Source organism: Triticum aestivum, chromosome 3A (genome assembly GCF_018294505.1).
Source record: "Triticum aestivum cultivar Chinese Spring chromosome 3A, IWGSC CS RefSeq v2.1, whole genome shotgun sequence".
Taxonomy (NCBI): Eukaryota; Viridiplantae; Streptophyta; class Magnoliopsida; order Poales; family Poaceae; genus Triticum; species Triticum aestivum.
Window position 1 is genome coordinate 512600249 of NC_057800.1, and position 17106 is coordinate 512617354.

The 17106-nt window shown below is 44.4% G+C and overlaps 2 protein-coding genes across 2 annotated transcripts; one reads left to right on the top strand and one right to left on the bottom strand.

The window, feature by feature from the left end:
- The first annotated feature begins 3731 nt into the window (after positions 1–3731).
- On the top strand, positions 3732–6136 carry LOC123061916 (uncharacterized). Its single transcript, XM_044485201.1, has 3 exons — positions 3732–3904; positions 4044–4322; positions 4612–6136. Exons 1-3 carry the CDS (start codon positions 3800–3802, stop codon positions 5824–5826), a joined length of 1599 nt encoding a protein of 532 aa, XP_044341136.1. The 5' UTR covers positions 3732–3799; the 3' UTR covers positions 5827–6136.
- Positions 6137–7105: 969 nt separating this feature from the next.
- On the bottom strand, positions 7106–16422 carry LOC123061915 (terminal nucleotidyltransferase 4B). The gene is made up of 13 exons (XM_044485200.1): positions 15882–16422; positions 15365–15477; positions 15219–15275; positions 12479–12571; positions 11272–11342; positions 11133–11175; positions 10897–10977; positions 10731–10790; positions 10203–10271; positions 9826–9923; positions 9675–9723; positions 9542–9586; positions 7106–8021 (listed from the first exon to the last, which is right to left on the bottom strand). Exons 1-13 carry the CDS (start codon positions 16387–16389, stop codon positions 7476–7478), a joined length of 1833 nt encoding a protein of 610 aa, XP_044341135.1. The 5' UTR covers positions 16390–16422; the 3' UTR covers positions 7106–7475.
- Positions 16423–17106: the final 684 nt, after the last annotated feature.

The following is a 17106-nucleotide window of genomic DNA, read 5'->3' on the forward strand; positions in this document are numbered from 1 at the left end:
TAGTAGAGGCTTTCTAGGGACACGGTGTTTTGTCTATGTATCCGCACATGTATCAAGTTTCCGGTTAATACAATTCTAGCATGAATAATAAACATTTATCATGATATAAGGAAATATAAAATAACAACTTTATTATTGCCTCTAGGGCATATTTCCTTCACCTCGTTCATATCCAGCGGGTTCGGCGGGCCACCAAGCGGGCTTTTATGCCGGAGAACTATTCTTCTTGCTCGTCGGATGCCATCGAAAGGATGGAATGAATGGTAGAAGGATGAGATGGGGAGCGGCGGACTTGGTGGCGTGATTCTTGCCCGATGTCTGGCCACGTTTAAATAGAGGGCGGGCGAGAGGAGCTTGCTCGGCGTTGCGGTAAATGCTGGCCCGCTCGTGAACGAATGTTTGATAGCACCCAAGGTGTTCCTCCGGTATTCGGGACTTGCATAATCTCATAGTCAGAGGAATATGTATAAGTCATGAAGAAAGCAATAGCAATAAAACTTAACGATCATTATGCTAAGCTAACGGATGGGTCTTGTCCATCACATCATTCCCCTAATGATGTGATCCCGTTCATCAAGTGACAACACATGTCTATGGTTAGGAAACTTAACCATCTTTGATTAACGGGCTAGTCTAGTAGAGGCTTACTAGGGACACGGTGTTTTGTCTATGTATCCGCACATGTATCAAGTTTCCGGTTAATACAATTCTAACCTGAATAATAAACATTTATCGTGATATAAGGAAATATAAAATAACAACTTTATTATTGCCTCTACGGCATATTTCCTTCACCTCGTTCGTATCCAGCGGGTTCGGCGGGCCACCAAGCCGGCTTTTATGCCGGAGAACTGTTCTTCTTGCTCTTCGGATGCCATCGAAAGGATGGAATAAATGGTAGAAGGATGAGATGGGGAGCGGCGGACTTGGTGGCGCGATTCTTGCCCGACATCTGGCCACGTTTAAATAGAGGACAGGCGAGAGGAGCTTGCTCGGCGTTGCGGTTAATGCTGGCCCGCTCGTGAACGAATGTTTGATAGCACACAAGGTGTTCCTCCAGTATTCGGGAGTTGCATAATCCCATAGTCAGAGGAATATGTATAAGTCATGAAGAAAGCAATAGCAATAAAACTTAACGATCATTATGCTAAGCTAACGGACGGGTCTTGTCCGTCACATCATTCTCCTAATGATGTGATCCCGTTCATCAAGTGACAACCCATGTCTATGGTTAGGAAACTTAACCATCTTTGATTAACGGGCTAGTCTAGTAGAGGCTTACTAGGGACACGGTGTTTTGTCTATGTATCTGCACATGTATCAAGTTTCCGGTTAATACAATTCTAGCATGAATAATAAACATTTATCATGATATAAGGAAATATAAAATAACAACTTTATTATTGCCTCTAGGGCATATTTCCTTCACCTCGTTCGTATCCAGCGGGTTCGGCGGACCACCAAGCGGGCTTTTATGCCGGAGAACTATTCTTCTTGCTCGTCGGATGCCATCGAAAGGATGGAATAAATGGTAGAAGGATGAGATGGGGAGCGGCGGACTTGGTGGCGCGATTCTTGCCCGATGTCTGGCCACGTTTAAATAGAGGGCGGGCGAGAGGAGCTTGCTCGGCGTTGCGGTTAATGCTGGCCCGCTCGTGAACGAATGTTTGATAGCACACAAGGTGTTCCTCCGGTATTCGGGAGTTGCATAATCTCATAGTCAGAGGAATATGTATAAGTCATGAAGAAAGCAATAGCAATAAAACTTAACGATCATTATGCTAAGCTAACGGATGGGTCTTGTCCATCACATCAGTCTCCTAATGATGTGATCCCGTTCATCAAGTGACAACACATGTCTATGGTTAGGAAACTTAACCATCTTTGATTAACGGGCTAGTCTAGTAGAGGCTTACTAGGGACACGGTGTTTTGTCTATGTATCCGCACATGTATCAAGTTTCTGGTTAATACAATTCTAGCATGAATAATAAACATTTATCATGATATAAGGAAATATAAAATAATAACTTTATTATTGCCTCTAGGTCATATTTCCTTCACCTTGTTCGTATCCGGCGGGTTCGGCGGGCCACCCAGCCGGCTTTTATGCCGGAGAACTATTCTTCTTGCTCGTCGGATGCCATCGAAAGGATGGAATAAATGGTAGAAGGATGAGATGGGGAGCGGCGGACTTGGTGGCGCGATTCTTGCCCGACGTCTGGCCACGTTTAAATAGAGGGCGGGCGAGAGGAGCTTGCTCGGCGTTGCAGTTAATGCTGGCCCGCTCGTGAACGAATGTTTGATAGCACACAAGGTGTTCCTCCGATATTCGGGAGTTGCATAATCTCATAGTCAGAGGAATATGTATAAGTCATGAAGAAAGCAATAGCAATAAAACTTAACGATCATTATGCTAAGCTAACGGATGGGTCTTGTCCATCACATCATTCTCCTAATGATGTGATCCCGTTCATCAAGTGACAACCCATGTCTATGGTTAGGAAACTTAACCATCTTTGATTAAGGGCTAGTCTAGTAGAGGCTTACTAGGGACACGATGTTTTGTCTATGTATCCGCACATGTATCAAGTTTCCGGTTAATACAATTCTAGCATGAATAATAAACATTTATCATGATATAAGGAAATATAAAATAACAACTTTATTATTGCCTCTAGGGCATATTTCCTTCACCTCGTTCGTATCCAGCGGATTCGGCGGGCCACCAAGCGGGCTTTTATACCGGAGAACTGTTCTTCTTGCTCGTCGGATGCCATCGAAAGGATGGAATAAATGGTAGAAGAATGAGATGGGGAGCGGCGGACTTGGTGGCGCGATTCTTGCCCGACGTCTGGCCACGTTTAAATAGAGGGCGGGCGAGAGGAGCTTGCTCGGCGTTGCGTTTAATACTGACCCGCTCGTGAACGGATATTTGGACGGAGTAGGTTTCTTGGCTTCCACGCGGGTTTAGTGAAGGCGTTTCAATGTGGCGAGGATACGTGTTCAACCGGGCGTGTAATGGGCGGCGCCCTCGGCCGGCACGCCGCTCGAATGGGCCAAACGTCCATTCACGAGCGGGCGAGCATTAAACCCAACCACGCCCTACGCGTGTTTTTCATAGACATAGACGCCTCTCGAGTCAAACTATAATTCCCTGGCGATTAGAGGATCATCGTGATACCGACAGCTCCAATATGCTTACTGATACCGGCCACATCTCCCCATCAAAACCGGTGTCACAACCAGCGTGGCAAACCCAATACCCGTTCACGCACATTTCTTTTGAATCACGCACATGACTCACGAGGCGGAGACCTGAGCGTGACGCTGCACCCAACCCAACCCAACCAAACCCAAGCTGACCCGAACCAACCAGGCCCTCTCCCGTCTTGATCTGAAAACGATCGTCCAGCAAGGCAAGCAAGGTATCCCAATGGCGATCTCCTCCCTGCTGGGCGTCAGTAAACAAACGAGCACGGCCACATCCAAGTCGAAGCAGATCTCACTCGCCCTGAAGTCCACCCACGCCCCCTCTTTCCCCACTTGTCCCCGTCGTCCCGTCGCCCTCCCCCATTTTTATTGCTCCCCACGCCTCGCGCTCCGCTCCTCTGATTGGCCTCCCCTCTGTTTCACCCTGCTTTTCCCTTTGCCCGCTTTGCTTCTACTCCTCTCGCTCGCCCGCCTCTCTTTCGTCGCCCCTTCCTTCGCTTCGGATTCCCTCCCGTCCCCCCCCCCCCCCCCCCCCCCGGCTCTCCCAACCGCGCACCAACCCAAAACCCTATCCGGCCCGCGCGCCCATGGCGTCGTCCCCCGCGCGCCCCGCCGCCGCGTCCGTCTCCGGCGCCTTCGGCCTCCCGCCCGACGCCCGCTGCTCCTTCGACCAGACGCGCCGCCGCGCCGAGGTACGTCCTGTCTCTCTGTCTCTCTGTCTGTCTGCCTGCCGGCCTCCATCTCCCTACTACTACCACCACCACGCGAGGTCCCTCGATCTCGGGGGGTTTCTGAGGCGGGGGTTGATGCGTGTGTGGGCGGGGAAAGCAGGATTCGCAGGACAAGAGGCAGCTGGTGCGGACGTTCGTCAACGTGTACGGCCAGGAGGGCTACCCCAAGGAGGCCGTCATGGCGGCCGTCGAGGAGTGCATGAGGAAGCAGGCCGAGGGCCTGCTGCATTCGCTCGAGGGCATCGGCGGGAGGCTCTCGCAGCTCGAGCTCTACTGCTACAAGCTCGAGCGCTCCATCGGGGAGCTGCGCAGCGACGTCATGGACTATCACAGCGAGGGCACCGTCAACTTCCGCTGCCTCGACAAGAATCTCAGACAGGTGCGTGCTCTGCTCTGCCCTCAGATCCACGCACGCCCAGCCAATTACTGCCAAATGCCTTGCTCTCGAGTACCCAATTAGTTGAGGCAGATTTCACCATTGAGCATTTGCGTTTCACGTTTGTCTTGTGTGGTGCTTAAGGAGTTACTTCAGCGGAACATTTTCACAGGCTGCTATTCTTAAACTACGTACGGTGGAGTCGGACTTACTGTTCTCGTGAGATTTGGATCATTTTTGCTGCATTAAGAATATGCTTCTGAGCTGAACAATCGTTTCTTCTGTTGACCAGGTTCAGAAAGCTGTGCAGATGCTTCAGGATAAGCATGAGCCGCAGCAACTGGCCAAACTTCAAATAGCGCATGAATTCCCTGCTAGAACAAATGAAGCCACTGCCTTGTCGATGCTCGCTGCAAGGGAAAATGTCAATGATCAGAGCACACAATTCGCCAACCCTGAGGTCTCTTTTGTGCCAATTCACCAAGTTAATGCGATGCAGTCTCCTGCTATGCCGAACCAAAGTAGTGGTGGTTATATTCTGCAGCAACTTGTGCCCGTCTCTTTGAGCACACAACATGATCAGCAACATCCGAGCCAAGCTGCGGTGTACTATATGCAAAGCCAAAATCAAGTGAACTGCGCAGATAACAAACCATCCGAGTCTTTTGTTCAGGTTATGCAGCCGCATGTCCAGAACTCTGAAGCCAGGGTTGCAGTTGAGCTACCTCAGAAATCTAGTCAGCCAACGGAAATGTACCCTCCAATGCAGCATCATATGCTACAAATGCCTGCTCAGCATCACGAGTCACAGGCATGGCGATCACAGCCCCCTGTCGCGCAACAGCAGCACTACAGTGTTCAGCAAGTCCCACCGCAGATGGTTCAACAGAAAACATCTTCTCCTCATGCTCAAAGTACTCCTCAAGTCACACTCATGTATCCTCAATACTCTTCTCAGAAGCCTGCCAATGCTACCACTGAGCCACTTCCGAGAAGTTTGGTTGGGCAGTCTCCATACTCTTCACCCCAGCAGAAGCATCATGAAGTCATGCCTTCGTTTTATGGCCAAGGCAACACAATTTTGCTTCCCACGGCAGAGCATAATATCCAACATCAACAGCCACAGCAACTGCAAACACAGAGCCAGGCCTCATGCCCACCTCAACCAAGCAAGCCCAGCCACTGCAGCGTTGCATCATATGCTGTTCAGGGTAGTGGCCGAGCCTACACTGCCACATATAAGAATCCTGCCGAGAGTCCTGCAACTGTTGTTGCTGTTCTGCCCCAGCATTCGGCAACAGCTCCTATGGCGTTTCATCATTTGGGGCCACAAATCTTGCATAAGAATCCATATGGAAGTATGTTCGAAACGGCCAGTGTAGTAGGGTATCCACATGATCTAGTTGGGAGTATGACGCTCCCAGTGGTGACTGCGGACTCCAGTAACATGGTTGATAAGCTCAATGCTGGTAGCAATGTTACATCCCCGCGAGACTGGCCTGCATAGTGCAGAATGGGCAGTTATTGGGTACTTCATTGCTACCACAAAACTTATTTCCATGACTATAGCTGGAAGCTTGTCGGCTCTCACCCGGGTATTTCATCTGGCTTCCTTTTTATTAGCCAGCAGATTGGTACAGATCCTTCTACTCTTTTTTCTGCTGAAGGGTCAATCTGAAATAAGAATGATAGATTAGTCTAGTGATGATGCTGGCGTATGTCCTCACTTTTAATGGACATATCTTGCTTGTAACCGACAGTTGGCGATGAACCTGTGCCTTTGCGATATGAATATATGACGAGTTTACATCATCTTATCCGCTGTTTAAATATCGGTTTACCACAGTTTATGTAGTCTTGTCATGCCATATATTTTTTTTATTTGGGGTTTTGTAGCATGTAGAGTAGTAAAGAAGAAAAGAACTGAGATATACTCCCTCTGTTCATAAATATGTCTTTTTTGAGATTTCAATAAGGACTACATATGGATGTATATAGACATATTTTAGAGCGTAGATTCACTCATTTAGCTCCGTATGCAGTCCGCATTGGAATCTCTAAAAAGACTTGTACTCCCTCTGTCCGAAAATACTTGTCATCAAAATGGATAAGAAGGGATGTATCTATAACTAAAATTATTTCCGGACGGAGGGAGTATTTAGGAACGGAGGGAGTATATGTATCTGGCATCTCAAAATTAACTTATCAATAGCCCATAACTACTCCCTTGACCTAAAAGGTCTTATATATTTTTTAAAACTCAAAAAGGTCTTATATTAGTTTACAGAGGGAGTATTTCGTAAACCATAATTGCGTTTCAGATGTAGCATTTCTTTTTAACACCTCAGAATAAGCAGTATGTGTGCGAACACTGCCACTGGAGAAAGCAAATGTTGCTGTGATTTTGGAAAATAACGGCCGGAACTTCTCTCTTGTAGAAAAAACTGTAGAGTGCAAAAATGTCTCTCTTGTAGAAAAAACTGTAGAGTGCAAAAATGTTGAACAACCACTACTTGCTAGTAACACTGTTCCAGCTACTGCTCCTTGGGCCAACAGAGCAAGATTTTATGTCCGGGACAATAAGACTGGTCGTTCATAGCAAAGTTACGAGTCTCAAAAAAAAAAAAGAAGAAGCAAAGTTGCTAGTTGCATATAGTGCGTGTGATTGGTAGGCAACTGCAGGCTATTCCAAGTTTGTTCAGAAGTTTCTTTTGGCCTTATTGTCTTGAAAAGAGACTCCAGTCTTTTACATGACACTGATCAATTCGCTATGGCAGCGTAGATGCTATATAAAAGTTTGAAGCCTTTATCACAACAACCAAATACTACTACCTGGAACAACTTTGCGATCACGGTGCGGCTCGGTAAAACTGCTGATTCAAAAAATATAATTGAAAATTCGGTTTGCTCAGCATTACAAGGACTGGATAGTAAACTAATAAAACAAATAGCACAACACATTTGAGCATCCGACTACTGCTGCTAACTTAAATGTTTGGTAGCATGCCGCCATGGTGTCACAATGCTCTTCCCGCCGTCAAATTCTGCGGCACCTCCGAAAACAGACTGCCATGGTGTCACAATGCTCTTCCCGCCGTCAAATTCTGCGGCACCTCCGAAAACAGACTGCGAAAGCTATCAATAGCAGCACACGACTCACCATCTGCTGATGTGCGTGTACTGTGGGAGTGTGTTTGTAAATCTGTCATACTCTCGCGTCCCTTTCCTTCTTCGGCTGCTTCCCCCACTGCGACGCGATTTTTCACTTTGTGCCGACCCTTTACCCCGACTCTGTTCTCTTCTGCTTCTGGACCCCTCTTTGTCATTATCATCACTGCTTGATGCATCAGCCTTCGCCTTCTTTTGTGATTTCTTTTTTGACTTGGAGGACTTGCGTTTCCCCAGTGGTGATGAACTAGTTTCCTCAGATGCAGGTTGAGTGTTTCTGGGCAGTGGTTCATCATCGTCTAACGTGTGCCAGTTATACAATGCGTCATTCTCACTGTCAAACCGTTGGGGCAACGGTTCCCAGGGTTCTGCTAACATGTCAGCTAACACACTATCAGTGTTCCAGCCTTTACGGTCGAGGAGCACCGAATCCGGTCTGACAATGGTTCCCAGAATGCTCCTGTTTGGTCCCAAGCTTGTAATCAACTTGCCATCAGTTAACACTGAATAAGCCTTCAAAAATGCTGATTTCACCTGTACCATGAATCAAGTATCTTCATCAGATATATGTCATGTTGCCATGTAGATTTTTTTTACGGAAATGATAAATCCCGAACATTGAGATTTTAAGCATGGCAATCCAAACGTTTTTCATGGCAACTTTAGTTCACACGAGGTTGGCAAACATGGCAATTTTCTGACAAAAAAACGAACTGGGACAAAGTTGCCATGTTATAACAACTAAAGTTGCCACCTCGCGTCAACAGTTGCCATCAAAAAACGTTTGGGATGACATGCTTAAAATCCGAACGTTTGGGATTTATCGGGGCCCTTTTTTTACTAGTGAGTTGCACGTGCTTTTCACATGAGTTGTGAGATATCGTTACAACACAATGTTGACAGACAACTGACATGTACATATTACGTGCATGAAGTTCAGGATACAAATTTGTTACAAAAAGGAAAACCTTAGCTACATAGTGCTACATGGTTAAATTTCATGAATATGCCAAGATAGTGTTGCAGCATTTGATTAAAATTCTCTGAAAATATATATGGACTGTAAGAAATGGTTGATAAGAAGTCTTTCATCTTGAGTAAAAATTCACAAGTAATCTCATAAACAAATACACTTTTATTCAAGCGAGAAACTCTAATGGAGCAAGAGCATGCATGGAAGATCTAGACTAAATCATAAATGGATACACCTTTATTCAAGCGAGAAACTCAAATGGAGCAAGATCATGCATGGAAGATTCTAGAATAAGTTTTTAATTATTGAAAACTTCTAGATAATGCACATGGCAGATCTGATGTAATTGATAGGAAATCGAATGGTCAGTAACGCCTGGATTTGCCATCTCTTGACCGTCGGATTGAGTTCATCCAACGATCCATATTTAAACTTATTCACACACTCTATAGTGGTATAGATATGTCAAAGATAGCAAATGCACTTCAGACATCAAAGCCTAGTTACAATTGTTCCAAATCCATGGAAGTTTCACTTATTAAGCGAACAAACTGGAGCATTTGGCAAGAAAAGGGCGAAGTGTCATATACTGTTATCAAGACAGGTTTGCTGTGAATTACTCATGCATGCTTGTGGTAGTTGATTAAAAACCAAACTAGAGACACCTAGCGTATTTAATCCAACATTAAAGACGCAGATACTCAAATTTAAGCACATAATATTTTATGCCCAAAGATAAGTTCAGATTGATGGCCCCAGGTTGCAAACAGAGATTGAGTAACCATTCTGGGCCATTCATCACTGAAGAAAACGCTAGGATTCTGGTAAGTGCGTGATATGTCAGACAGCCACTTTACTGGAATAACACTAAGAAGGCAAGGAAGGATCAAACCGAATCAAACCGCCAGCGGGAACCAGTAAAATAATCAGCGAATTAAAATAAGATTACTTTTATCAATTGTTAATTCGTTATCCATAAGAACATACAGCATTATGAAATTTTAAATGAGTGGCATCAAATTATTCATAGCATCATAGACAAAGAGGTGCACAAAGACAGATAGGAACTTTAGAAAGCTACCTTGAAGTAGTTGAAGGAATTCTTCCCGATATCATTATCTGGTACCTAGGCCATGAAATAATTTCAATAGGTAAACACACTGCTACTGCGAATTATCAAGTTCAACCAAAATGAACAAGGAAAATGATCTTACCATGGGATCTTGAATGGCTATAAGATGTGGTCGGTCAAGATTCACAAAGCTTTAAAAACAGATTAGAAATAGGATCAGTGAACAGCAGGACATCACAGTAGAGATAGTACTGATGTGGGAGTAATAATACAAATAAAATCAGTTGTCTTACTCTTTATCACTCTTTAAGAAAAAGGTTCTTGCAGAGTTGCAGGATATTCCAACATCCGTATAGTTCAACTTGCGTCCATAAAAGTCAAAAAACTTGATCTGACATGGAGAAAACATAAATTTGTATGAAGGGTTGCAACCATGTTTTGTATCTCCATCATTACAAAGATAATATATGTTTCCCCATCATATCAAAGGTGATGCAAGTTTATCCAAAAGTAGCAAAAAGAAGATAAAACAGGCATTTCACATGTGTGCACTGGTATATATCCTGGTGCATATGAAGAACCAGTGACTATTAAGTGCAACTTTACATAAGATAAATACCAAAGTTTAAAAGATCTCATTACCATGAATCATTAGGAAGGTATTGCTTACCAAAAGAATTCCCAAATTGTGTTCCTTGGATTGTCGATAGCCCAGCATATCTTTCACTCCCCAGATCAACTAGCAAAAAGGATAATCCTTTAGATGATAAATATATGTATGAAAAGAATTGCATATCCTTCATGAATATAGTACAAGGAGTTTAATAACTAACATCATTTCTAAAACATTCCTTATTTTAAACACCTCTTAGCAACTTATGACCCGATTATTAAGTACAATGAAGTTTAATACGAAGGCTACTAAAGGTGATGTGGCTTAGTACCGACGCTGCATTAGGACTTTATTTAAGAATTTGTTTTAATAGAATTTATTTTAACTATTGGGTTGAAGGAAAGCATATGTCACAAGACAAATAACTAAAGCAATGCCAAACTTTTTTGGCTAACAAGGCTTACTTGTGGATGATGGAGGCACAAGTGTGGCAAGTTTAGCTAAAAAATACGAGTGTATAACACATGTGCCATGAGGCTAAGAAAGTGAGGCAAGGACATGCAGATAAAACAGAACTCAGTTCACCTGTAAATGTGTGATCAGCATTGTGAGAAGAGCATATGACCCAACCCCACCAGTATAGACCTACCGACCAGAGTGAAGCAATCATTAGAAATCTCTGTCGACGCAACAATTCCAAGCAACTGAGTTTTCACTATGGAGTGAAGAAATAACAATTTAAGTTGTGTACCTCATTGAGCTCTCTTTGATGAAGGAAAACCTTCAGAATCATACACAAAGGTCTTAAAGCAGGCATCTTCTTGATGGCGTCCTATTGGTACAAAATGGAAAATATAATTGTCTTCAGTATGACCGCAACATAGATGATTAGAAGTATATATGATCATATGTCTGTCAAAGATTAGCTACAAAAGAGTATGTGTGCCCTCCATAGTGTAGTGCCCAGTCCTTTATTGGAATAGATACCTTGATGAAGTCCGCTGCTTGTGGTCCACCATCAATATCAAAGCTGGAAAAGGAAAAGAAGATCATAACAGTAAGCGCTTGTACAACTTAGTAAGAGGGAGGAGGGAGACCTATAAAACATGAGAAAACAAAATTTAACCTGATGTCAAAAGGTATTCCACTAATTCTTTCCATGAATTTTACGATTGGCACACGGGCCTTTGCTATTACCTGCCAAGAAACAAAGTTAACATCATTACCAACTGACAACTGCAGAACAGAACGGTGCTAGCTTCCAAACTCAACCGATAGCATTTGGCAACCTTCGAAGGTGGATTATGTATCATCCCATATTGTAATTCAATTGGAACAATTGGGCTTTTTTCCATTATCAGGAAAATAATAAATACCACATGTTTTCTTGCTTTAGAAGCTATCATTACGAGTGGGATTCAGATACTGGCAAGTACTAAGGATCCTGGCCAACAAATAGCTTGGTAAAATCAGCCGGTTCGAGCTTGAATTTCAAACTCCAGTAGCCAAATTCCAATGGACAAGAAAATCATCAATAGTTTGGCTCGCACAAATATAGGGATAGAACAAGAGGCGGTTTGTGTTTCTCGTGCGCAGTTAGTGTCCTGAGAAGGTTGTGCAAACTCTATTCACATGCACATTTTCTCAGAAGCCAAAAGGTAAGGAAATCTAGTAGGACCAAACAGTATTCTTCCATAGCCACTTCCCTGCACGCACGCATTAATTATACACCACTTCAAAATATCAAGCCCTGTTCAAAAAAATAAATATTGAGTTCAATTCTCCGCAACATGTTCAAAAGCATGTTAACAACCTCCTTGTTCTCTACTGGTTGAATGACGAGTTTAGCAAATGAAGGAATTCCATATTTGCTTCCACATTACTTCAGAATGTTGTCATCAACCTGATTTCCAGCAAACATCGTACCCAAGCGCAATGTTCATACATTATTATTAACCAGAGAATCATTGGGATAATCTCCTATTTATCAGGTTGATGCATAATAGCTATGAATGCTGCAAATCTTGATGGTGCTATTCGAAAGCTGCATGCAATACTTCCCGTACTGCATGACATAAAACATCAGATCCTTCATGATAACACTTAGAATTCCATGTGCATTCCCAAAAAAATAGAACTGGATCAATTTGACTTCTGAAGTTCACATTTGGGAAATCAAAATTCAAAAACTTGAAAACTGTACGGCCACTAGCAGGAAGCCTGGCAAAGAAATTTGAAACCCTCCGGAGTATGGTAGTTCTTTCACATAAGAAAATGAGGCTTCCAGAGACCACATTATTGCCGCTAGATAAAGAAAGGGTGAGAATTGGAACCTGTATCTTTTTCGCAACACCTTTTTGAGATAATGCTTTCGCAAGAGCATATAGGCCTTGAGGAGTCTTAGCCCTGGTCTCAAATACTACAACCTGCAACAGAAATAACACATATGAACTTGAGAACTTCCAAGGACGAAGGGAAGACATTCCTAAGCGGAAGTATATTTTCTATGTGTTTCCAGGTAAAAAAAAAAGGAAGTGAGTGCATATCGGTTGTAACAAGCTGATATATCCAGGTAATTTCTTTTATCATAAAACAGCACAAGATACCATGTCTGAACTTTCAAAGACAAAGAAGATATTATTAATACAAGTATGTTTTGTCTGTGGTCACACGTAAAAAGGTGGTGAATGCAATCATTTGTAGCAAGCTGACATATCACGGTAATTTATTTATTATAAAACAGAACAAGATGCCTTATCAGTTTCAGTATATGATTCCACAAGTGCAATTAGGTGAGCATTAGTCCAGAGAAACAGTGTACTGTTGTCCTAGACAAGGAGAGTTCAGAAACAGTGTAGGAACTCCACCAGTATGATATTTTGTTCTCTCCTTTCTTGTTACTTCAATTGAAAATCTCTTTCTTAAGATTCTAGCATTTTGGTTTCAGAATGCTTACCACGCTCAGATTCTACCATTTTTGTTGGAGTAAACTGCACTGATGACCAGGTACTGTGTCATAAGTTGCACTCTAGACCACGCACGGCGCGCGGGGGGGGGGGGGGGGGGGGGGGGGGGGGCAATAATCTTGCACCTCAAACCAGGTCGTGTTAGAGAAAAATCTAACAGTTAACTGGTTTGACGCTTACCTTTACCTGCTAGTTTGCCACACTACAGTCACACGCCACGCCACGCGGGAGGAGCACATGTAGTATACTCTCAAAAAGGAAAAAACTCCGGCACCCCTCTGGTGTGGGCGAGGAGCACGGGGAGAGAAGAATGATTGATGATGGCTCATAGACAAAGGAACTAAATGATTGAGACATGCATACTTTTATTTTTGCAACTAAAATGGTAATTCAGTTGTACTCTGGTTCACTACTACTTGCACTTATAAAATCTCTACTCCTAATGGAGCAGTTGGTAGTCTCGCTTCCAGGTTTTTTTTCGTCCCACCACTTTCGTCCGGTTTTTTTTCGTAGGTTAACTATCGTAGATTTTTTTCGATGCCGGTTTCTTATTCACCGGTTTATTTACCCCTCAGCTCTTTCCTTGCAAATCAGCACTTTCCAAACGTGCACGCAATCACGGATCTAAATTTACTAACTTATCCAAATCAACCGATACCTTCCATTATTGCAAATTTCTTTAGGAAACAAATAATAGATTTTAAGGAAACAAATAAAAGATTTTAAAGACGCATCATACTTTACTAACAATCACTAAAAATCAAATCTAAATTAATTAACCTTACCTTAAATCACTCAATCACTTTAATTAGAAAACATTTTCTTTCCTAACTGCACACCGCTTAATGTGCACATAACAATCCGAAGTAATTAGAGTCACATGATTGAATCCATTTATTTAGAGCGACATGATTGCGTTCCGGGATGGAGGCCATGATTTCGTCGAGGTCGTTGCTGCCTCCTACACTCAGGGTGTGTCACCGAGATCGAGGCGAGCATGAGGAGCTGTGGCCACCGCCATGGTCACCCCATCTCAGGGGATGGAGCACGCCGTCGGCCTACAGCTTGTGGAGATCACTGTTGCTCTTCAGGTCGCGTGGTGACCGGATCTTGCCGATGTGTCCCTCCCCGACGACCTCCTCTTCGCCCAGTTGGCCGGCATGGATCTCGCCACTACTGCCCTCAACTTCTCTGCCTCGAGCTCGACGGTCAGCCACCATGGATCCCCCAGCTGGAGGGTCACGTGAACCAGCCATCCTCCCATGCTGCAGCGGCGAGAAGGTGACATGGCTCTCCGTACACGAAGAGTGGAGTTCGGTCAAGTACTTATATACTTGGCTCTACTGCTGATCCATGTACATGGAGAAGAACAGACAACCGCTCATTAATGCTTCGTTCCACTCCTTTGCGCTACATTACTGGAGGTGACATTTTCCTATCTCTCTATGTTGTAACAAGCCTGCTGCCTGCATAATTAATGGATTTTTTATTTAAATTTATCGCTGCTTAGTGCTTTGTTGCAATTGTTCACCCAAGATTCTTATATATAATCTGAGCGTATGTAGGCATACTTAGCTTTGCTATTCCATTTTTTCTGGCGCATAGAAATAAGAGTATTGTTCAGGTTAGGTATTCAGTTGAGTATGGTATTTGGATTGCTATCAGAATGTCTTTTCTATGCATGTGATTTCTCACATTGTGGCTGGTCGATTTATATGAAATTAATTCCCTCAGTTCTGGTGGCAAATATAATACACATAATCCAAATTGTTATGCACTAGCGTGTATGTTTGAAATAGATGGATTATGGTCCCGTACCGTACCCAATAAGATGGATATGTGTGTGTGTTAGAGAGAGAGGGAGAGGGGGATAGAGAGTGAGGAAGAGGGAGGGAGAGTGTGTGTCTGTGTGTGTGAGGATTTGATGGTAAAAAAGGTCGCCAATGTCGTAATATTGAACTCTTAAAGTTAATGTGGCCCCGTTGCAACGCACGGGCGTTCTTCTAGTACAATTGTTAATAGCCCCAAAAGTTCACAAAATACAAACAACATGACAGAGAAAGTTAAGTGCTGAAATTTATGAGAGTAGGATAGAAAATACTCTTACATCAATATCACTTGTTGGTAGATAGAGCCCTGTTCTGAAAGATCCAAAGACTTCCACCTGCCAAGCGGAGTCAAGAACTAACAAAATGATGTGGCTATCATCGTAAAAATATATAAACGGGAGAGAGAGAGAGAATGTTACGATGCCTTGCAATGAGGCCATATATGCTTGACAACATCAGAGACAGCTTGCACAGCAGCTGTCCGTGAAGATTGCTCTTCGGCAGAAGGTGAGATAAAATCACAGAAGTCAAGAATCTCTGCAACAGATAGGCAATACTTTATTATCTCATCGGGCAAATGTTGCAGTAGAACCATATAAGTTTGTAAAGATCCCAAGTTTTGTAATGATCCCATGTTATAAAAACTAATTAAGCCTCCAAAGATCAAACAAAATGTGATCAGCGAGCCTAAAATCGACTAAGTAATACAGTATGTCTGTTTGCCAAAACCTTCTCCTATCACTTTCTCCATTAAAAACACATGTAGACCACTATACTATTGGTTTCGAATAGCATTTGACAATATTTTGCTAGCCCATCATTGTACAAACTGCAACTGCTATGTCCCATGTTCTAGCTTGTCAAAACAAAAAATCACTTCTTTTTCCTCATCACACACGACAGCAAGTTCGTAGCAGTAACCATAAATCCAGAGTCCAGACCTTTGTGTAGCTGCAGCATGGGGCTCCTGAACCGCCTCCCTCCTCGGAACCACGCGCGCTCCGACCCCTGCGCCGGCTGCTCCGTCGGGGCGAGGGAGCTCGAGGGCGTCGCCGCCGCGGCAGGCCGCGCCACCACCGACGACGGGGAGGCCGGCTCCGCCCTGACGGCCCCTGAGACGTCAAGGGAGAAGAAATCGGCGGCGGGGATGTCGACAAGGGGGTCCCCGGCAGCCGTAATCTCGTTGCGGAAGACGGCATATGTCGCGGTCGCGTCCTCCTCCGCGGCGGCAGGGTAGGAGGGCGACCGGGGCTCGGGCGCGTCGAGGTCCTCCTCCGGGGAGAAGTCCAGGGTAAGACCCGGGAGGGCGTCGTAGACGCATGCCTGGGAGCTCGCTTCGGCGGCCTCCATGACGGCGGCGGCTGTGGTGGCGGCGGCCGCTTGGGTCGGATGAACTCGTTTGCCCTTGGACCGCCGGGTAGGCTCCGCGGCTTTCGCCTTGCGAGGCATTTGGTCGGAGGATCGATCGTCGGATGGGCTTTGGTTCGACTGGAGAAGCGGCCCGGAGAGATTCGTTGTTTTCATACGAGTCCGCGGATGTCGGAAATTGTAGCCTTCCACGATTTGGCGGCCCGCGAAGCACGCATACAAAGCGGAGCGGTACTCCTCTCTCACAGACTTTTGTGGCAACTTCAACTCTAGACCCCAAACAGACGCACACATTTGTTTGTTTGGGTCGCGAGGCGGACGGTGTCCAAAGGACGGACAGTCGTTCGGAACATCTGCACCCCACGCATAGGAGTGGCCTGGATGCAAAAAAATCGAGCCATCCATCCACATCATGCTTGGCCCGCCACGTGGCCCTCGCCCCCAATCCACGCTCCGCCTTCCCGCGTGGGGGTGTCGGTTGCAGCAGCAATGGCCATCTGCAACTCCTACAATGACAGCAGCGGTGTTGCTCAGACTAATCTCTACTCCTAATGAAGCAGTTGGTAGGATTGCGTCCACGGTTTATTTTCGTCTGGTTATATTTTGTCTGGTTTATTTTCGTCCGGTTTAATTTCGTCTCATATCCCACCACCATATCTCCTCACATTGATTTTTTTTACCCTCACAATAAAAACTTTCCTAACTTTTCCAAAGTTTCCTAACTAGACACGTTATAAACGGGCATGTACCGATAGCACGTTATCAATTAATAAAATTTTGTTTTATGACAATCAATTC

Coding starts and splice junctions, on each gene's coding strand:
- LOC123061916 (XM_044485201.1), top strand. CDS start 3,800: ATGGCGTCGTCCCCCGCGCGCCCCGCCGCCGCGTCCGTCTCCGGCGCC. Junction 3,905..4,043: donor AGACGCGCCGCCGCGCCGAG/GTACGTCCTGTC, acceptor CGGGGAAAGCAG/GATTCGCAGGACAAGAGGCA. Junction 4,323..4,611: donor TCGACAAGAATCTCAGACAG/GTGCGTGCTCTG, acceptor TCTGTTGACCAG/GTTCAGAAAGCTGTGCAGAT.
- LOC123061915 (XM_044485200.1), bottom strand. CDS start 16,389: ATGCCTCGCAAGGCGAAAGCCGCGGAGCCTACCCGGCGGTCCAAGGGC. Junction 9,924..10,202: donor ACAATTTGGGAATTCTTTTG/GTAAGCAATACC, acceptor TCTCCATGTCAG/ATCAAGTTTTTTGACTTTTA. Junction 8,022..9,541: donor ATTCCTTCAACTACTTCAAG/GTAGCTTTCTAA, acceptor TTCATGGTACAG/GTGAAATCAGCATTTTTGAA.